Genomic DNA, 23,346 nt, shown 5'->3' on the forward strand with positions numbered 1-23,346 from the left:
CCATTTAGGCAATAATTACCAGTAACTCCCTAGCTTGAAATTTGTATTTACATTTTTGCACATAAAAGAAAGTTTGAAATCTGGCTTATAGTCATGTTTCTGTTGTTTTGTTTTATATTTGAAGTTCTTATTATATATAAATATATAATTGTAAGATTTTCTGCCTAAGTAAGGTGTTTCAGCAAATATTTTTCTGCAAGTTTTATTAGATAGCATTTCAGTCTTCATCAACTAACAGATAATTTATAGTCGCCATTTTATAGGAACCAAACCTGAGGCAAGAGTTTGACTTAATATAAGCTTGCTGGCCAATGTTAAGGCAAACTAAGGATTTGCTTGCTATTGGCTTTTCTTGTAAGCTTATTTAAAGTACAATTTTAAAGTAACAGGCTTAAAGTAAACTTGATTCAATGCTTTGCCTTGCTATATGCTTATTTTACAACCCTATGTCAAGCATATTTCGTTTTTGCCGACTTGAAAAAAGTTTGAATCAAAATATTTGCCTTGTTGATTGCTTGTTTTCCAAGCTTGTTTCAATTATATTTTCAAAGTTTCAGTCTTGACACGAGATTGAATGAAGGATTTGCTTTGTCATTTGCTTGTTTTGCGAGCATATTGTTAATATGTTTTCAAAATTACAGGTTTAAACGAGCTTGAATCAAGGATTTACCTTGTTATTGGCTTGTTTCAAACCTTATTTAAACCTTCAGCTTGCAACCAGACAAAAGTTGGGCAACTAGTAGACTTGAAGCAACGTTTTTTGCAACTTTTTTTTTACTTAGTAAGTATGTTTGCTTTTCACAGCGAGTTTGAAGTTGACTGTAACACATGCCATGTCTTTCTTAATACCACTTGCACCTTGCACTTGTTCTGAAGATTTGAGAAGCTTTTATTGAAGAAGGCTTTTTGGATTTTGAAACCAATCTGGGTGTTCTGAATTATGTAGGCCACCAAGAGCTATTTTTCACTCTTTTATCTCCCTGTTGATTTTTCTCTTTAAATTTTGACATATACTTTCTTATTGGCTTATATTGTGAAAACTGTATTCGATGAAGATGTTTCTTTTACCCTATTTAATTCAATATGCTAAAAATCTCATGGTTGCTTCAATCATTTTATCATATGTTTGAACATACAATTGTTGTTTTCAGCAAAAACGTTATTGAAATAATGAATATCAGCCTTGGCAAAATAAATTTCTTATTTTTTCTGCACCTGAGCTGAAGACAAAAGGCACAATTAAGACCAAAAGAACATTTAAAATAGTCCTTACATTCCTGATTACTGATAGTTTAATTGCCATAATAGGTCTTTCCATGGTAAATTTATTTGAATATGCTTTTAGTACATCCGTGACAGAAATATAGGATGTGAGTTCAGCCAAAATAGCTTAATCCAACACATTGAGGAAGCTTTGTGGGCATGGCATTTACTAGCTGTGTTCTGTCCTGCTTACTGCATTCTTATTATTACTTTTATTACATTTTTTTCAGATCCTTCCTTTCGCCTGAAATTCCAAATGCCTAAGTCTACTTATGAAGTAATGCTTAAATTAGCACAAAGAATAAAACCTTTGAATGCTTATTCAAGTTGCCTTTGTGACATTGACTCAGGAAATTCAGTAAATGGTATGTTTGTCTTCTCTAATTGTTCCCCAACAACACATATAATTTTTTTTAATTTAAACATTATATTTAGCTAATCAGCCTCTAGATTATTAGTGATTTGAATAAGCCATTGGATGAAAGAGTTAATAAGCCATTGGATGAAAGAGCTGGGTTACTTGAAGCTAAGTTGTTCAGAAAAGCACATGGATAGTCATGGAGGACAAGCCTTGGAAATCACAATTAACAGTAACTATGTAGCAAAACAACAAGCTCAAGAATGAGCTTACCAATTTCTCCAGAAATTTCATTGGTTCTTAGTATATACTAAGGTAATGGTTTGGAAAGTATTTTTCCCATAGCCAAATTGATTATTGTAATCATGTCGAACTCAGTGTTCCTGCTGTAATTGAATAAGTTTCTATGAATTTGTATAAATTCACACTACTGTCCCTTATTTGAAATAGATTGTTGTCAAAGGCAGTTGACTCCAGTGGGGTTATGGCTAGTTTCATGCTTAAAATTATAGAGGATGAATTATATTATAGTGTCTCTAACATTGCCCATACATAGGTCAATCATAGCATGTATCCAGTAATTTTGTTAAAGTGTCTTCAACCGTGCCAAAATGTAGTTCAATCACACCTTGCATATATTAATTTTGTGAAAGTGTCTTGAACACTGCCATAATATAGGTCCATTGCTACTTGCATCGGCAGCCACAATTAAATTATAAACACAAGGACACTTGTTGTTTCCTGTTACTACTCACACCTGATAAACTTTGATTTTATAAGAGCAATTTCTTATTGATTACAGTTTCCATCTTTGGTATTTTCTGCTCCAAAGAACCCTGTCTTTCAAATTGATCATTGTCAGTGCTAGACTAAAATCATATTAATATTCAATATTTTGCTCTGGATAGCTTTGACTGTATTTAGCCTATTCGTTTGTATTATTTTTTTTTAAGAATATAATGCGGTGGTTTTTGTGTGAGTGTGAATAGAGTAATTTCTTGAGTTTAAGTTTTAGTTTGTTGTATGTCTAAAATTGATAATGAAAACACACAAACTTTAATGTATAAAGGTAGACACGTAACACCATGTTCAAGTCAGAGTCACACCAGTATTTTCCATCTGTATGATTCAAGGGGTCAAAGTGAGGCCCTTGGGTTTTTACCCCCTCTGCCCTCAATTAATTTGGAGTATTTTTTTATAACTGAATGATTTGTGGCCCCCTAAGCGCAGTCTTTGTGTATATATTTCACAAATAGTCTTTGACTTTCAACAACATTGATTAATAGGGTTTCTGAGCTTGCTGACTTTGTATCTGAAGCTAATATTGAAATGGAGATGCTGAGAATCAAAACATATCATTTAAATATTTCACAAATGGCAGTCTTGTCCCACCCTGCTGAAATCGAATTCAGAAGAATTTTTAGTCTGTATGTTTGAAGCACTGAAAACTGGGCATTTAGACGTTCACCTCTTTTTTTTTTTTTTGCATCAACATATTTGTTACAATCAATTTTTGTTCTAAAGTCCTCTAAATAATGCCTTTTCAGCAGTGGTATCTTCTTTTTAAATTCATTCTTTCAGATGTATATAGAATCGACTAGCTAAATTGAACTTTCAATCTAAGCTGCTTTTTTAGTTTTCAGCAGAGTACAAATGATGCTCTAGCCTTCTTTTTTTAGGGGGGGCTCAGGTTTGGTAACACCAAGCCTATATGTTATGAAATTTGCTGACAAAAAGTGTTGTGACAGGTTTTTTAGTCCTACCTTTTTTTTATTAACCTTCATTTTCACTGATGATTTCTTCATTTTCAATTCATTCCTCTCACATGTATAGAGACCAATTGACCAAGCAAAGCTTTCAGTTTAAGAAATCTTTTTAGTTTTCTTTTGAGCACAAATGATACTGGGCTTTTGAGGGATTCAAAAGGGTGGTGCCATCACCCTTATTTGTGATTGAATAAAAAAAAATTCATCTGAAAGTTAGGAGCAACATTAAAACGTAAAACGTAAATCTGGTATTATTGCTTATTCTCGGGTACTATCTGGATCAGGGCCGCCTTTCGTCGAAGCGAATACGATAAACAGGCAGAAACATGTCAAGTTGATTACCTGCAACAGAAGCCGTTGGGTACTTGAAGAACTGTTTTGTAAGACCCTGGACCTCCATGTAGAATGGTCTCCTGGGAAAGGTTATCCTCAAAAACCCCATCTATTGAGTCCCTGAAAAGATGTTACTCAAGCACAATTATAGGAGTAAATCCAGGTAAAAACTTGACTTAAGGTATATCCGGTCATAAGTTTTTAACGACCTGGTTTCATGAAAGATGTAAAAAAAAAAAAAAAATCAGAACAAATTTTTTTCCAAGTATATTCTGCGACTACTGTGTCTGTATCTTTTGGCAAATTCAACGTATGGATTGAAAACTGTTGTCTCGAGATTCCAGTTTTTCTCATAAAAAAAACTTGCCTTAAACGGGGTCAAACGAAAACCTTGACATCCACAAAATAGGGGGAATAAGAACAATAAATTCAAAGGAAGTGGGGACTGAATGGGAGGGAGCAGAGAGTGAAATTCTGAATAGAGTGAGGCTAGAGTATGTTTGTTAGTCTCAGACGGCTGTGTGCTGTGAAGAGTTCTTAGTAGTAGAAGTAGCAGTAGTAGTAGTAATAACAGACAAACACAAATTATTATAGAATGCCTTCTTTCATTCCATGAATTATTTTGACTATCAAAGTCCCTCAAAATATAGCTCTTGTTATTAAATACTTCTAATAATCACATTTTCGCTTTACATCTTGGTTTGCAGCATAACTGTAATGGGCTAAGTTATGATATTCAAGGGATTTTTCATTCTTGCGTAAAACAATACCCGACAAAATTACAGACAACACAGAGAAGATATGCATTTAACCAGGGTAGTTAAAACGATTGAAGAGGATGACAGATCAAGTGATGTTGCATTGGAATTATGAAAATTGGTTTACTGGACTCAGTTTCTCCCTTTCTTTTCTAGGCAATGAGAATAAGATTGTCGTTGCTGTCAAAGAAAATTTTTGTACAAAAGGACAGAGAACATCATGCGCCTCAAACATGCTGAAAAGCTTTAAGTCACCATATTCAGCTACAGTTGTTCAGAAGCTAATAGATAATGGAGCAGTAATTATTGGCAGGACAAACTTGGATGAATTCGGAATGGGGTATGTGCACCGTCTTATAAATTTAAACGTTTTCTGATAAGTCTATGTAAGTTCATTGAATTGAAAATAAGTCTTGTAAATATTTAGAGGTATGTGGTATTAGCGAACTTAAATATGTCTTCAAATGTATGCGACGAGATGTTCTATTTTGTCTCTTCATGCAGTACTTAGGAATAAAAAGAATTCATTCGTGTCAAATATATCGGATGCGAAAATCACTAAAATCCAAGAAGAAAACGTTTGGACCGAGTCGTTGAAACCTGTTTTTCAAATGAAAGCAAAGAGTGACATAAAAACTAAGCACGAACAGAAATTCGTCCGTGTATGAAGGGGTTCGCCCAGTCCACGACCTCCTGCTCTTTATGCTAAAGAGCTATAGTACTTTTTCGAATGCATCTAGGAGGGCAACAAATGTAGTTATCGGATACTGCCACTTGCTTGTATATGAGGTGCTCACGAAGAACCGATTTTATCATTATTACATTATTACTTTATTAGGTTTTTACAGTTAAAGAAGTGGGGCAGTATCTAAATTTTGTTTGTAGTGAAACTATATTTGTCTTGACCAGTCTTGGAAAGAACTAATAAATTAAACTGAATATTTGATTTATAATGATATTAATTGCTGAAAGCTCATCAGTTCAAAATTGTATTGTAATTTTAATATTTATCTTTAATAGTAAGTACAAAAAAAAACAGTTGTAATACAATTCATTCTCAGTGAAGTACCGATGACGCACTAGGTTTTATGCTTCTGCAGCGAGGCAATACCTAAACTCTTTATATTATTTATTCTTACTCGATTCGAACTTTATTTATATATTCAATTTAAGTTCCACTCGTTTTAAGATTTATTTATTCATCTACATTAATATATATTGTATGTTTAAAATAGACGTTAAAATACTCAAAAATACTTTATATTTTCAGTTATTGCAGGATTTTAAAGTGTTGCTTTTTAAGACTTCAGATGAAAACTGAAACCTTAGCGTAGACAGAAGTGGGGGAAGTCTCCCCCCTCACATGCATAATTGATCAGCCGCAGAGAAAGTAATACAAATGAAAATAATCTGTCTTTTTAAAATGTTTTTTTTTCAAGACATGAACAAAATCGTCTAAAGGAACCTGAAGTGCTATCTCAGACATTTCCGTTGATTCTTCATTCCCGTTACTTTCAGATACAAAATTTAGAATATTATCGAATTGGCTTAGTCGTCCCTTCCCTGAATAATTCACATTTGGAAAACCCACCCCTGGGAAATTCCTCCCCCCCGCAAATAACATTTTCTTTTCCTGCTGATAATTCCCCCGCGTTAAATTCCACCCAGCAGAAATTTATTTATTAATTTACATTAATATCAGCACTAAATTTATTTATTGATTTACATTAATAAATATTGTATGTTTGCTTGCATTGATTGTTTATTTAATGATTGTTTGATTGTTTATATGCCCCCAGGGCATAACTTACAACGCCTACCCCCGGGCCCTGGTGGGCTGTGTCGACACCTGAGTTTTTTGTTATCAGAACTTTGAACTATTTTAACAAAATGTCTATCTCAAAATTTTTATCTGATGCATTTAGGGCGTGGCGGAGGGGGGGGGGGCTAGTGACCCACCAATCTCTTTTGACTCTTAAAAAGTAAATAAGAACTTTCAGTTTGCAGTCAAATGAGCCCTCTCTAAAGTTTATACGAGCATCCCTTGCATCAGAAATAATGGGAAGGATTTGGAGAATCCTTAAATTACAACCCTTGCCCTGTGGGCTGTGGAGGAGTTGTCATCCTCAAAGACCTAATTTCCGGAGCTTAAAACTACGTTTAATAAAATGGATATCTAAAAGTGTTGATTGGATGTGTTTGGGGAAAAGGTGGGCGTGAGAGGGGGGTTGGTGTCCCTCAAATCACTTTCGACTATGAAAAAGGGCACTAGCCCTTTGAATTTCCAATCGAATGAGCCTTTTTTGAAGCTTCTACGACACCGTCTTCTATAAAAAAACCTTATATACCCCCAGGGTATAACTTAAAACCCTTGCCTTGAGGGTTGTGGGGGAGTGTCCTCCTCAAAAACATATTTTCTATCCGAAAATCAACTACGTTGAACCGAATGACTATCTCAGAATTTTGATTGGGTGTGTTTGGGGGAATGATGGGCGTGGGGGGGGGGGGGCTAGTTGCCCTCCAGTCACTTTTGACTATTAAAAAGGGCACTAGCCCTTTAAATTTCCAATCGACTGAGCCTTTTTTGAAGTTTTTACAACAACGCCTTCTATAAAAACCTTATATGCCCCCAGGATATAACTTAAAACCCTTGCCTTAAGGGTTGTTAGGGATTGTTTTCCTCAAAAACGTAATTTCTGTCTGAAAATCAACTACGCTTAACAAAATGTCTATCTAAAAATTTATAGTGGATGTGTTTGGGGAATGGGGAGCGTGGGGGAGGGCTAGTTGCCCTCCAATCACTTTCGACTATTAGAAAGGGCACTATCCCTTTGAATTTCCAATCGAATGGGCCTTTTTTGAAGTTTCTACGACAACGCCTTCTATAAAAAACCTTATATGCCCCTAGGGCATAACTCAAAACCCTTGCCCTGAGGGTTGAGGGGGAGTGTCCTCCTCAAAACTTATTTTCTATTTGGAAATCAACTACGCTGAACAAAATGCCTATCTCACAATTTTGATTGGATGTTTGTGGGGAAAGGATTGGCTTGGGGGGGGGGGGGGGCTAGATGCCTTCCAATCACTTTCGACTATTAAAAAGGGCAATAGCCCTTTGAATTTCCAATTGAATGAGCCTGTTTTGAAGTTTCTACGACGACGCCTTTTATAAAAACCTAATATGCCCCCAGGCCATAACTTAAAACTCTTGCCCTGAGGGTTGTGGGGGTGTATCCTCCTCAAAAATATATTTTTTATCTGGAAATCAACTACACTGAACAAAATGGCTATCTCAAAATTTTGATTGGATATGTTTGGGGGAATGATGGGCATGGGGGAGTGCTATTTGCCCTGCAATCATTTTCGATTATTAAAAAGGACACTAGAACTCTCGATTTACAGTCGAATGAACCACCTTTGAAGTTTCTACGACAACGCCTTCTATAAAAACCTTATATGCCCCTAGGGCATATCTTAAAACCCTAGCCCTAAGGGTTGTGGGGGAGTGTCCTCCTCAAAAGCATATTTTCTATCTGGAAATCAACTACGCTGAACGAAATGGCTATCTCAAAATTTTGATTGGATGTGTTTGGGGAAATGAGGGGCGTGGGGGGGGCTAGTTGCCCTCCAATCACATTCAACTATTATCAAGGGCACTAGCCCTTTGAATTTCCAATCGAATGAACCTTTTTTGAAGTTTCTACGACAACGCCTTCTATAAAAACCTTATATGCTCTATGGCATAACTTAAAACTTTTGCCCTGAGGGTTGTGGGGGAGTGGCCTCCTTAAAAATATATTTTCTATCTGGAAATCAACTACGCTGAACAAAATGGCTATCTCAAAATTTTGATTGGATGTGTTTGGGGGAATGATGGGCGTGGGGGGGGGGCAGTTACCCTCCAATCATTTTCGACTATTAAAAAGGGCACTAGCACTCTAGATTTCCAATCGAATGAGCCCCCTTTGAAGTTTCTACGAAGACCCCTTCCGTATGAATTGCCTCTGGGAAAAAAATAATAAATAAATAATAAAACATTGGAGCCGTATGGCCTTTACTATAGGCAACGCTACAGCGTTGCCTCTGATAAAATACCCATATCTGCATTAGCAAGGTTATGTTTAGGCTAAAACTTCAAATGCAAGGTATAAAACTAGGCCTACATCATCCTTTATTGCCTGAACAACATCGTTTCCAGCGTTTTTCTTTGTACTGTAAGGAGCGAGGGGTAGAGGAGAAGGCAGCCTTTCTTATGTACTCTATCTCTCTGTTCGTTCTGTCTGTACTCTTTTTTAGAGTGAATTTTTATAGTGAAATCCCCCTCACAAAAAATTCCTCCCGTGTAAGACTCTGTGAACATTGAAATGCACTGAACATTGTTACGGATTTAAAAGTAGTAGCATTTAGATATCAGTTGTGTTGAAGCAGACGCGTGAGATAATAAGAAATTTGTGCTCAGGAAAGGATGATTTTTGACAAAGTAATTATTTATAATTAATTAGTTTTTAGGCTCCTTAGATTTAGAACTGTTAGTCTTTTAGCTTTAAAACTGTATGTAGAGACTAAAGAGTGAACTGGGCTAATCGCAAGAAACTCTAAAACAAGGATTTTCTTTAACATATATGCATAAAAAATGCAAACTTTCTGATGTTTCTAAATATGTAAAATTCTTTAAGCTTAAAGTTACCCGTCAAAAGCTACGAAGCTGAGGCAATTAGCCAGATTTTAGAAAAATGGAAAATCACCCTCAAGGGGCCAAACACCTTAAAGGGGTCTATTTTTACAATAATATTTTGCATTCACCTCCATGGAATAAAGGGGTCCATGGGAAAGGCTTAATATACAGATGCAAAGAAGAATTAGTTTGGTATTGGCTTTACTTGTACTTTGCTCATCCTTTATAGCGTAAGTCGAATGTGTTCCATGCTTTTTCTTAATTTTTAAAATGTTAAATCCTAGTAAAGTTCTCAAACCCCTTCAATTCTGTAATAATGTTATTTGTCTAATTCAAAAAGGAACGTAATGTTCTAGTTCAAAGCACATTAGTTATTATCATGGAGGCCAACGGGGGGAGGGGGCAAGGAGGGGTCGTGTCCTCCTGGAAATCGGGACTATAAATGAATTGTTGGGAAGCCAAAGGAAGGAGAGTCAGAACATTGCTTAATAAAACTGAACTCTAGAAGTTCCTACCTTATTTTTGCTAAGTAGGCGGCTGTTCTTATGTACTTTTCTGTAATTTCTTTCTTTTTTATTATAAAAAAAGGTTATATACCCGTCAAAAACCAGACAGAGAGTGTTGAAATGTCCTTTTTTTTCTTTTTTTTCATTAGCAAGATCGTAAAACAAGTGTAATTAAGTTTAAAAAAAAAAACATTTTTTTACTGAATCTAAAGAAGAAATTTAAAACACAAACCGAACGGAAATTATTCCGTATATAAAGGTTGTTGTCCCCTCCTTAACTCCTCTCTCGTTAAGCTAAAGTTTCTTAGTGCTTTAAAAAAGCTTCTTTATCCAATTCGTTGGCCCTTGTGTCTTAGCAAATTTTCTTGAAGAAATTTGGACCAAAAGTCAAACCTTAGACTAAAGAGTAAGGAGTTAACGAGGGAAAATCGTCCTCATATAAGGCATAATTTTTGTTCGTTTCAAGTTCCAAAGTTGCTCCTTACTTTCAGTTGAAAAAACTTGTTTTTTTTTTAAATTTGAGTTTTGATCGTTTTCAAATCGTGCCTAGGGCTAAACATTATATGATGTGGGGTACCGACCCCTAAAACACCCATGTACTTAAGCCTCTGTGTTAGTTTGTTTATATCAATAATTTTAGACTGTTTGGCAACCCCCACCCCGCTTTTTAGTACAGAATTTTGGGTGGACAGAGAGGGATACTATTGCTCATTGGAGTGGAAATTCTGTGTGACTTCTGATCTTCTCTTTGGCTGAAGTCATTACAACCTCTACAATAGGATTCTCTGTTGTTTATATACGTTATATACATATGTTTAATTACATTGAAATATTCTAGCCGATATAAGCACAAACACAGAATTATTACCTTATTTTTTAGATCATTCAAGGAAATCCCCTTCCCTTCTCCCCCCCCCATGTAACATTTCTCGTGGAAAATTCCCCCGGATAATTCCCCCCGTGAAAAGTTCTCCCCCCTCCTCGCAAAAAATTACCCTGAAAAGTCTCCGTAGGCTATATTCCTCCAACAACAAATAATGTGTACGAGGGAGGATGACCCTTACTCAACCCTCGCTTTTTGCGCTAAAGTCTTAAAGATCTTTAAAAATATTTCTCATTCAAAATAAACGGTCCTTGTGTTTGAGTAGTTTTTCCTAAAGAATCACGACAAAAGGTCAAACTCTACAATTAAGAGCAAGGGGTGAGGAAGGGGCAGTGCCCCTCGTATTTAAAATAATTTATACTCCTTCTAAGTTTTAACGTTGCTCCTTGCTTTCAGTTGAAAACTTTTTTCCATTTAATTTGTGATTGTTTTAAATCATGCCAGGAAATTACCTTCCCTCTACCCGCCCCCGTGTTAAAATTATCGTGGAATATTTTTCTTGTAACTTTTCTCGCCGTGGAAAATCCTCCCCTCCACTCCGTAGAAAATTTCCCGGAAAAAATTCCTTATATTTCCTAAGAACAGATACTATATGTGAGCAATATGGACAAATTGCGTAACTTATAGTCCTTTCCCCGGGGACTATAAAAGTTCATATCATTACCAAAAGAATATTTATTGGACCTTTCAACTATGCTAAATCAGATAGTCATTTTAAAGTTTTGATCGGATGTCCTTAGGTAAAAATGGCCTTGGGAGGGGACTAGATGCGCTCCGATCTTTTTGATCGCTCAAAAAGGGTACTAGAACTTTTGTTTTCAGTTCGAATGAGCTCCCGCCTGATCTTATTGGACCATTGGGTCGATACGGTCACCCCTGGGAAAAAAACGACAAAAAAAAGCAAAAAAACACGTAAACACGCATTAAGCTGAATGAACTATACTTGGAATCAACTTCAAAAGCCAATTCTTTTGATGTATCTATTGTTATCGAAATTCTGTTTTTTAGAGTTTCGGTTTCTATTCCACCGAGTCGGGCCTTATACAGTTTAAAAAACAGTTTAACCTAGAACTGTTTAAAAAACTGAACAAATTTGAAACTGAAAAGAAATCTGAAAGCAAAATACGTTTTAAAGGTTTTCTCTTTTCTAACTTTAACAAATCCAAAATTATTTAAGACTTTCAGGAGTGAATATCAGCATATATATTTATATTAAAATGTCAATCGACATTTTTTTTCAGTCTTCGTTATGATGGAGTTTCTTTTTATATTTTCTCTTTTTTATGTTATGAGAAATAGAAACATTAATCTCAAAATAAGGATTGTTTTCAGTAAAGTGCAAATAATGTTTTGGTTTTTAGATGGTTTTTATGAGGGACGTCAGCCTAACTCATCTTGGTATCTGCTCATTCTGAGTTTAACTCGATTATTCGTTGTAATTTCAGTTCGTTTTGGGTTTCATTGATTTATTGATTTCATTGATAGTTTTACGTTTGGAAAATTATTTGACTTTATTTCTGCTCTTATTGGGTTTGATGTAGCTCTTAATGTTTCTTTAAAATACTTCTTTTGTTGAATTTTTAATTGATTAAAATTTAAGACTAGCAGAAATAAAGTCTTATAATGATTTGAATTTAAACGGGGCCTGATTAATGATTAATAAGTTTATCTTGTTGTTAGTCGGAAGACCAAGAAAAGAAGAGAGTATGTGATTGTTACCAAAATATGGCTTTTATACAAAAAATAATTATTCCATAACACGTCTCAGAATGCTTTTTTAAATAGGTCCTTCTGGTTACGGAGAAATTTTATTTGGGTTTCTATTTCATTTTTGTCCCTTTGTAAAACGCCACGGCATTATCATAGACACCCTATAATTGGAATAAGATCCTTCAACCTCTGTACTTGCAAGGGACGTTAATGATTGGGGGCGAATTAACCCTATAGTTTGAATTTGTTACACTATTAAAACTGAAATTAAACTAAATTAAGAAATGTTTCTTTTTCTAATAAATAAAAGAACGACATTAAATTTTAAAGCGACGGAAGTTCTTCCATGTTTATTTTATAATCACCCTGACGCGATCTGTATCGATTAAACATAAATTATTCGCTTCGGTTACACATATTTCTTCTTTTTTTTAGATGGTGGTATAAAGACTGCAATTGTTCTAACCACACAGTCACCAACAGACTGAATTCTTTTCCTGTACACGACGCCTGGCCGAAGGATTACGTTAAGCCAGAGAAAAAAAATTCAAAGACAGTACGCTTTTTAATTCTTTCAAAGAGACCAAACTCAGCTACTGAACTTATCTCTTCCTAGCCTCACATTTCCGTAAGATGTCCAGATCGCCAGATGTCCAACCGAGTAACGATCTTATTCAAGTTCAGTTTTGCCTACAGGATATAATTCCAAAGGCATGATGGCTTCTTATTACTTTCAGTACTGATCCCTATGAGTAAAAAGTAACGTATAGGAGCGTTGACTCGGGATGGTATCTTTCATTGCCCGGCATACTAAGCATTATCAAAAATGATGCTGATTTGAGAGATGTAGGTGATGAGATGAACAAAAATCTCTTTCCACTTGGTAGATACGTGCAAAGTTAAAACGGAGGACCCGTTTCAAAAGTTCCCATATAAGGATGTTCATGAAGTCACAAGGATGTTCATAATTCTTTCAAAGAGACCAAACTCAGCTACTGAACTTATCTCTTCCTAGCCTCACATTTCCGTAAGATGTCCAGATCGCCAGCTGTCCAACCGAGCAACGATCTTATTCAAGTTCAGTTTTGCCTACAGGATATAATTCCAAAGGCATGTTGGCTTCTTATTACTTTCAGTACTGATCCCTATGAGTAAAAAGTAACGTATAGGAGCGTTGACTCGGGATGGTATCTTTCATTGCCCGGCATACTAAGCATTATCAAAAATGAAGCTGATTTGAGAGATGTAGGTGATGAGATGAACAAAAATCTCTTTCCACTTGTTAGATACTTGCAAAGTTAAAACGGAGGACCCGTTTCAAAAATTCCCATATAAGGATGTTCATGAAGTCAACAGTAGTCAAGGTGATCCTTCTCAACCTCCTTGAAAATCTTTCTTCTGATGGCATTTATCCTCTACGTCTGTTTAATCTTGTAATGGTTATGCATGAAACACCTTGGGAGAAAATTTTACCAAATGAAACTTGTTTAGGTGACATTACTAAAGTGGTATTGAGATCATAAATGAAGATACACCTTCGTCAAGACTTCATCACGCTGGTCCTTCTACTCTTATGCTTTTTCCCAGCTGTGAAGCTAATGTGAGTCGGAAGAGAAAGTCTTTACCTACAAAACTGAAAACACCAACAATTAAAATACGTTTTGCTATACGGGCTTTCACATTTGTTAGAACTAGCCCTAGAAAGGCGAAAGCCCGAAAGCAGCTTCTTGCTACAAAGGGTAATTGTGAAACATTAACAGCATTATCGCCAGACTCTTATCAGTTTACATCGTTTTCGGGAACTTGCCTTCTTTTCCATAATGAAAACAGGGAAACCGACCTTTACGAAGAATGTGAGGTGTTTGGAAAATTTGTAAGTTTGAAGTTAGATAGTATAAATGGCGTAATTGGTTAGTACACACCCCTTGACACAGCTGATAATCTTTTTGAACTGTATATTTATGGAGAAGTAGCAAGCAAAAGTCTTAAAGACCTTTTACTTTTCCTGTATGCTTATCACAAAATAGGAAATCTTACGAATTTCCGGAACAAAAGTACGCAAATGGCCTACTTTGAAATTTTCACGTCCCTTAAAGTCATGATAGAAACTCTGACAGATACAAAAATATTAATAAAGGAATAATTTCGAAAACTTTATGTGAAGAAACACAAAAAGGAACCTTATTTGTTGAGAGATAAATCTTGTTGGTGAATTTCTAAGATATGCAAATAATATGGTAGAGATGCTAAATGTCTTAAGCAAGTCAAGATTCATCCCTGGCAGGACTTACATTGATGAAAAGTTAAATTCTGACATAAAAAAGAGCTGTCAACTCTAGTTAAAAGCCGATTCTGATTGTCATGCCGTTTTTGATAATCATCAACTAAGTATTTTTCATCAGGAAAAAAAGCAGTAAGACCCGACGTTACATTTTTACATTTAATAACCATCACATCAGTTTATAAGCTATCTCTAGATACGAGACTATACCAGCTTGGTGCCAAGGCTAAACCAAAAGGTATGTCCGAACTTCGTAGCGTAATCTGTGTCGGAGAAATTCTGGTATAGGAAATGTGCCCAGCAGTAACTATTGCGTTCAGCAGAATTATTACGGATTATTGGAGACATTAAAATCGATTCTGCAGGATTTACTTGAATGCCACTGTCAAAAAAGAAAAAAACAAAAGAAAAACTTGAAAAAAGCGTGAACACTGAGGACATCAAAGACTTGTTTGATATGGATTCTGAAAATAAAGAATAAAATGATAATGCAGGCTCTAGCATTACAAAAAACATGATTTGTTACTGTCATTACTTTCGAAATCAAAATCGAACTGATATACTCGAATAACACAAAATAAAACACTCTCCAACACTAGCTATTCGACTGACAAACATTATCCCTGGTTTGTCAACATATATTAATGTGTTCAGGAAAATGCTCTTCGGGCAGGTCGCTGAATAACATGGCTTTGGAACCCAGAAGTTTTGACTTTAGAATCAAAAACTATATCAACTTGCCCAACAAAAGTATTCCTCAGGTAACCAACATATCTCTGAATTTTCCTTTTTATCTAGATGCATTCCATTGGCAGTGGACTTTTTTAAAAGCAAGTATGTTGGTTTTCAGTGATGCCTGTCTAAGAACTTTTTATTGCTTTGGGATATTTCGATGAAATAGAGTACAAATACCTTTAGGAACCCAAAGAAATGCATAGAACACACTATTGTCTAGAAAAATTTTGGCTTGCATTAAATATGAAGCTTCTTTATTTGTATGTTTTCAACCAAAACTGACAGTAAAGGGATTTTGATATACATCTGAGAAACACGGAGATTTTTCGCCATAACTATGAAAGATTACGACAAAACTAGATTTCTAAGGATGTACAATATAACTTATGTTGACTATTATTTTATGAATCAGTGTTAGCAGCTATGGCTGCTTGGAACGCCATGAGGACGGAAAATTGGCATTTACATGTGGCTTCAATGAAGTATTCAAACGAAGGAAATTCTGGATTATTTCAAAGCTTTTCAGCTTCAAACGCCACCATTACCAAGAATCAGTTAATGAAAAGCTTAGAGACATAGCAAGCCAGTCAAGAGCAGTGCAGAAGAGGTATCTTTTTCGGAAGTAGATCTGGCGAATATTGTAGTAGTGTCGTCTGTTGAATATTTGCTAGAACTATTAAACAAGGATATGAAGCAAAATATTTACCTCAGCACCATCTTGGACTACTCGTATTCCTGACTACAAGAATATATGCAATTTTACAATGAATAATAGTTTTTTTCGCAATAAGTCTTTAACAATAATTTGGCTGTAGAATGTCAGGTGAATGATCAGAGGGATTGTTATTCGTATCAATTGAAAATCTGCGTAAACTTCCGTCTACTATTGGTCTTCAGCCCATGGGTGCCCATATGGGGGGGGGGCTCCGGCCCTCCCCCCTGGCTGAATGATGCTACCTTATTTTTATATTTTGTTCTGAGATTTCTATTATATAGCATTAAAAGTGCCAATTAGACGAGTTTTGCCCCCCCCCCTGGAATTCAGCTTATGGGTGCCCATGCTTCAGCCATGTTGACCCCTTTAATCCCGTAGTCGCCCTTTAATATATACGTTTCTTAGTCCACTGTTTTATTAAAAGAATCTTTTCGTGTTACCTTTAAATACAACCAAAATAATAACATTTCGATAACGTCAAAATAGGACGTTAAGAACCAATACAACCAGATTTGTTTCTCAGCTTGTTACTTCATTAAATCAATGAGTAATGTTGAAGCTATCCAGCACTCTTTGGGTTTAGAATTACGGGACGGGGCTTTGTTTACAAAAGCTTCTACCCGAATTATGACAACATAATCCGGTTGAAAACACCACTGTAACCACTCTAAATACTGTGTTCATTTGCGTAAAAATTCTTTCTTTCCTTTTAAAATAGGAGTTTTTTTTTGGGGGGGGGGGGCTTATATGACACTAACTGTTATGGATAGTCGCGAGTATTTTATTTACTGATTGCCTTTTAAAACAATTGGACGGAAATTTTTATTGTTTTAAGCAAAATGCATATCAATGAGCTCTTTCATTCTTGAGGCATTGTGAGAAATACTTTTTCTACCATTCCAGTTGCCCTTGTGTTTGAGTATTTGTTCTTAAAGTGTTGGAGGCAAAAAATTTAACTGTAGCGTAAGTTGCGGAGGGTTGAGGAGGGGACAAGCCTCCTCATATACAGAATCCTTACCGTTAAATTTGGGTTTTATTGTAGCTCTTTACTTTCATTCCAATTTTTTTATCGATTTTCTATCCGTTATAATTCCATACCCCGCGCTATTCTCAATATGAGGAGGCTATCGCTTCCTCGACATCCACACTACATGTTTCAACATATGTTATTCCAGATATACGTTCTTTCTAATGAAGGGAGGTCTGAGCCTAAATTCGTGATCATCTGAGTATTTATTGAAAATGGGGGCCTTATGTTGGCATTCTTTCAAAATTAGTTTTAAAAAGCTTGAAAAGGTGTTTCTGAAGTACTACTTTGATGACTGAGGTATACCCTACCCATGTTCCTATAATAATCCGTTGGCCAATACCATAATAGAGGGTGTGCAAGCATGTGTTAGTTTTATTGGATGAACGGTATGTAATAATAGTTCATTTTTGTGGGCTGCACGTATGTTCAGGGACAAATAGAATGCCACAGGCCATGCCTTTGAGACTTGAAGGACATATAAATATCCTTTGAAAAAAAAACACAGGATTTTATGCAATAAGGTTTTGCCCTTGTTTGCGCTAATATCTTTTTGTATTGGTCGAAATGCTAGAATTCAGCGTTTCGTGTGGTGTGGTTACTTTCGATGTTTGAAAAAGGCTCCGGATTTTAAATTTTCAGTCGAAAGAACCCACTTTCAACAATTTATTACTACTGTTTAGATACGATCTTCCTTGGGGAAGAAAAGGAGCGCATACTTGACTATGCTTCTCTGAAAAATAGGAAATCTTAAATGTTTTCCATTTCAGGCTGCTCTAGCATATTTGATTTGTTCTCATATACGTTGGTGCTCTCATATATTTTGAATTTCATTGTATAGTTTTGTTGTGAAGTTGTTGTGAGGTGTATTATTATGGTATTTGGGGGTTGTAGTCGTAGATGCCTTTATTCTCCCTTTAAAGGGGAGATAAACTCTGGCCCTAAGGTAATTTAACTTTGGTAGCGTGCCTTAGGCTATGACCGAACTAATGAGGCGTACCAACTGGGTATGATCGAGGGGCTAAAGGTAGATTGTAGAGAGGTTGTCCAAAATACCATACTTTTATTCATTTAACATATAGTAATAACAGATTTATGCTATTGGTTGGGACTGGCTGTCCCAAGTTGACCAAAGGTCTCGGAAACTACACTAATATATAATAAGTTACTTAGACAATTACAATAATAAGGCAAAATTCTAAGGAATTTCTAAAAACAAAAGAACGGATGTCAGTCCGGCATAAAGTTAGTATCAGATCTAAATCTTCCGATAAAATGTATCTTTTATACATTTTTGTCAACCACACCTTCCTTTAACCAACCCACGTAAATGCTAGGAAGTGGTAATTTCTCAATTTCCCGTTAACCAGAACTTGGCAGGATATGTTCCTTATCTTAATAAAAAGTGGTATTTCAAAACTTCATATTTGCGTCTTATATATTTGTACTAAATTAATAATTAACTAAATTAGAAAGCTTTACCACAGTTTCGATGAAGTTCGTATCTCTTTTTCTAAAATTATTCAGATTTTTATATGTTAACAGCTTTTGACGAGTTAATTTTAGATTAGTAAATTTTGTATATTTAAAATCAATTTAAAATAACATATCTTGTTGTTGCTTATATTTTAATCAAAACTTAGTTTTGATTAAAACTAATCAAACGGCTTCCATTGACAAGGGTAGCCCACTGCTTACAGTTTGCTACTACAAACTGTTTAATCGAAGACTCTCGTAACCGTGAGGGAAGCTGCCACTCCCTCCTTCATCCCCTGTTTAAGTTTGTTGTTTGTACAACAATGTGCCAACAATGGTAATTGTCTATAAAAAAGTGTCCTCCTTCAAATATTCCTCAAGAGAGGGGAGGGGGTTGGTATGAAATATAAAAAAAGGATTTAAGGGTCATTATTTTCGTAATTTTAATGCGAATCTTTTCGAATAAATATTTTTATGGAGGTGCCCCTATGAATCCCGGCAAGGGGGGATGCAGGGGATCAATTCCCCCCTCTCCCCTGGGGAACAAGAAGTCATTAAAAATGTATAGAAATTCGAAATTGAGGAGTATTTACATTTAAATCTGGGTAAAAACTAAGTTCCTGGTTGTACTTTTTCTTCCTTGTAAGTTTTCTGGCGGTGCTCATGGTTCCCCCTTCCTTCCACACAGCTCTTCCTTTAATTTGGGTAAGTATGTGAATTTAATATTTTACTTTACAGTAAAACATTTCTGGAATAAGAAGAAAGGTATCGTTCTGCTGCACCAAAAATATTCCTCAGAATGAAGAGAGATCAAATTCTACTTCTATCCCTCACCAAATCCACGTTCGTTATTTACGCGGAGGCTGATTGGTAATTTGAAAGTGTGGGCACATATATGCACTCTTTGAGGTCTCAGTACCCCCCCCCTCAAGCTACACACCTGCAAACAGATACACTGGTTCGTCTCAATCAAAGATGCGGCTCAATATACAGCACCGTGTATAATTTTATGAATTCTCAGATGAATTAACTAAATAAAATGATGCCTTAAAATAATTATCCGTATTAACTGTTTGCTTTGTGTGAATTACTTGCATCTTAAGAAGCGAATGCACCACTGTGCGACATTACGGCCTCTGACACCAGGAAGCTCAACGTAAAGTTGTTCTGTTAACCAAAATTGATAGGCTATCTCAATATTTTCACCCAATCCAACTTTATCTTTTTTGGGTCAAAATTGGTGACCCGAAGCTTTACTGCAGTATGATCTCTTTTGGTACATGGAGCGGCGTTTGAATCTTGAATGAGCCCTCTCCCAATATCTTAGGACCATTGGTTTGACACGGTCACTCCTTGTGAAAAAAGTATATAAATAAACACGCATCCTTGATCGTCCTTCTTGAAAAAATAGCATTTCGCACTTTTATATTGAGGGGCTGGAAAATTATGCAATTATGTTTTCTCGTGTTGAATATAACAGTGGAATTTTCATTCAGGAGGGGGTTTGCTCCGTTTTTTTTTTTTTTTGAAAATTAAGTAAATATCTCAGGTTCGTAAGTTTTGGTGGGTAACTTTAAACTTAATTAATTTTACACATTTAGAATCAGCATTAAAAGTCAATTCTTTGATGCATTCATTTTATCAAATTTCTTTTTTATAGTCTCGGCTACTATTTGCACTAGTTACCATGTATGAAAATATATTTCGCTGAATTTACCCTTCGCTCGTTTTTGTACGTAGTTAGGAATTGCCTCGCTCTTGCACCGCGTTACCAAAATTCCACAGCTTCTTCTTTTGTCCGAACTTAGCTTGTTTTTGTGATAATGAAAGCATGGCTCCTTTTTTTTGTCGAGTCAGGAGCTTGCGGGAGCCTCTAGCTTGTTATTGAACTGAGCCAGGAGATGTTTCCTATATTTTCAAAATCAAAACTTGTTTTCACAACGAGTCAGGACTTCGTTCGTTTTCCTATTGCGTCATCAAAGTTCCTTAAGGGTACGACCTATGTGCAACAACTCTAGTAAATGTGATTTGCTCTTTCTTTAAATTCTTTTTATGTTGAGTCATATCCTGGGAAATCAAGGAGCCACATCTTACCAGTCCAAGAGTGACGAGCTACCTTATTATATATAACAGTCCACTAATTTGCCTGGTTAGCCTAAGCTTAGGTATTTGTTGTTAGGTATAAAAGTTACTTGTTGTTCTAATTAAACGGCCCTTGTGTTTCAGGAGTAGTTTTTAAGGGGTTAGGATAAAATTTAAACTTTAGCATAAAAAGAAGGGATGTTGAGGAGGGGGCGCCTCATATACGTAATAACTTCTGTTCGTTTCAAGTTTTAGTGTTGCTCCTTTCCTTACTTTCAGGTGAAAAAACTTGTTTTTTTTTATATTTAATTTCTGATCGTTTCTTAAATAACGACAGGACATCTGGCTCCACCTCCAAGGAAAAATCCCCCTCCCCACGGAAATATCCTATTTAAAATTGAATCGTGGTGAAAATTTACCCCTGGCAATTATCCTCAACATCCCCACGTTTAAAATTGAGTCAGTAAAGAGAAAGCAAGACATAAAGAAATTTCGTATAGGAATTCTGGCAAATCTCCCCTGAAAAGTTCACCCCCATGAAATTTCCCTCTCCATGGAAAATTCTCCCTATGCAAAATTCTCCCAGTAGAAAATTGTGTCCTTCCTTTCCCACCCGACAAATTTATGCATACTTACCAATAACAAATACCATACGTAAACAATGGGCAAATTTTATAACTTAAAGACCTTTCCCAGGGGCTGTGGGGGTCATGTTATCTCCAAAGACATAGTTAATGAGCCTTTCAACTATACTGAACAAAATAGCTCTCTCAAAATTTTGATCGGACGATTTTGGGAAAAATGGCGTGGGAGGGGGCCTAGTTGCCCTCCAATCTTTTGGTAACTTAAAAAGGGCACTAGAACTTTTCATTTATGTTAGAATGAGCCCTCTACCGACGCTCTACGCCTACTGGGTCTATATGATCACCCCTGGGAAAACAAAAAACAAACACACATCCGTGATCTTTCTTCTGGCAAAAAATACAAAATTCCATGTTTTTGCAGATAGGATCTTGAAACCACTACAGTAGAATTTTCTGATACGCTGAATCTGATGGTTAGATTTTCATTAAGATTCTGTGACTTTTAGGGGGTTTTCCCCCTTTTTTGAAAATCGGGCAAATTTTCTCAGGCTGGAAACCTTTGATGGGTAACACTAAATTTAATGAAACTTATATATTTGAAATCAACGATTCTTTTGATATGTCTATTGGTATAAAAATTCCTTTTTTTAGAGTTTTGGTTACTATTGAGCCGGGTTGCTCCTGACATACAGTTCGTTACCACGAACTGTATGATGATATGAATCAGAGGCGATGCTATAGCGTTATCAAACAGTTCGTGGTAACGAACTGTAAGTAAGGAGCGACCCGGCTGAATAGCAACCGAAACTCTAAAAAAAACAGAATTTTGATACCAATAGATACATCAAAAGAATCAAATTTTTATGGTGATTTCAAATATATAAGATTTATCAAGTTTAGTCTTATCCATCAAAAATTACGAATCTTAATGAAAATCGCACCATCAGTTTCAGCGTATCAGGGAACCCTACTATAGAAGTTTCATGTTTCTTTGTTTTTTCTTTTTTTTTTTCTTTTTTTTTAATGTGTGATCTTTTCGGATCAATGATCCTAAAATATTACGGGAGGGCTCATTTGAACGAAAATTAAAAGTTGTAGTGCCCTTTTTAAGTAACCAAAAAAATTAGAGGGCAACTAGGCACCCTCCCATGCTCATTTTTTTCCCAAAGTCACTCGATCAAAATTTTGAGATAGCCATTCTATTCAGCATGGTCGAAAAATACAATAAATATGTCTTTGAGAATGATTTAATCCCCCCACTGTAACCGGGAAAGGTCTGCAAGTTATTAACTTCTCCCAATGTTTACATATAGTATTGGTTATTGGGAAGTATACAGAAGTTTTCAGGGGCATTTTTCTGGTATTGGGGGGAGGGGGTCGGGAGTTACGTGGGAGGATCTTTAGGATCGTTCCATGGAGGAAGTTGTCATGGGGGAAGGGACATTGCTATGAACGGGGCGCCGGATTTCCCAGCATTATTTTTAAAAACTATCAGATATTAAATAAAAAAAAATTTCAACTGAAAGTAAGGAGCAACATCAAAATTTAAAACAAAAAGAAAAAATATATGATTGTGTTCGCCCCCTAGTCATTACTTCGCTCTTTGCGTTAAAGTTTTTTTTTGTACTTTTATCAGAGCTATTTTTTCTAATTAACGGCCTTTGTGATTAAGGGGTCATTCTTAAAGATTTGGAACAAAATTTGAACTTTAGCGTAAAAAGCGAGGTATTGACTAGGAAGCAGACCCCCTAATATACCTAATAAAAATATACGATTATGTAAGTTCGTAACGTAAGTTAATTCGTAAGTTACGTCTAATTAAAATTTCAAGAATGCCATTTAGTCAAAATAAAAAAAGAAAAATTAATGGGCAAATTTCGTTTTAATTATTCATTTATGGTGAGCCAAAATCAAAGCTGCATTAATTCAAAAACGTTCAGAAAATAAATAAAAAAACAAGTTTTTTAAACTGAAAGTAAGGAGCGTCCTTTAAACTTAAAAAGAACAGAAATTATTACGTATATGAAAGAGGCTTTCCCCTCCTCAGCGCTTCGCTCTTTACGCTAAAGTTTGACTCTGTCTCACGACTTTTTTTTAACAATAAAAAACTTTAGCTTAAAGAGTGAGGCGTTGAGGAGGGGACAGTCCCTTTCATATACGGAATAATTTCTGTTCGTTTCAAGTTTTAATGTCGCTC

The 23,346-nt window shown here is 35.7% G+C and overlaps 1 protein-coding gene across 4 annotated transcripts in view; it reads left to right on the plus strand.

Moving 5' to 3' along the window:
• GatA (glutamyl-tRNA(Gln) amidotransferase subunit A, mitochondrial) overlaps window positions 1-23,346 on the plus strand; it is a 136,625-nt gene that overhangs the window by 60,427 nt on the left and 52,852 nt on the right. For all 4 annotated transcript variants that reach the window (XM_089096739.1, XM_089096738.1, XM_089096737.1 and 1 more), the window contains exons 2-3: window positions 1,494-1,628; window positions 4,635-4,818. In XM_089096739.1, the coding sequence (XP_088952865.1) occupies window positions 1,520-1,628; window positions 4,635-4,818 (293 nt within the window). In that variant the 5' untranslated portion in view covers window positions 1,494-1,519. The remainder of the gene's footprint in view (window positions 1-1,493; window positions 1,629-4,634; window positions 4,819-23,346) is intronic.

Source organism: Artemia sp. Qi Xiang Cuo, chromosome 11 (genome assembly GCF_049724085.1).
Source record: "Artemia sp. Qi Xiang Cuo chromosome 11, ASM4972408v1, whole genome shotgun sequence".
In the NCBI taxonomy this organism is placed as follows: Eukaryota; Metazoa; Arthropoda; class Branchiopoda; order Anostraca; family Artemiidae; genus Artemia; species Artemia sp. Qi Xiang Cuo.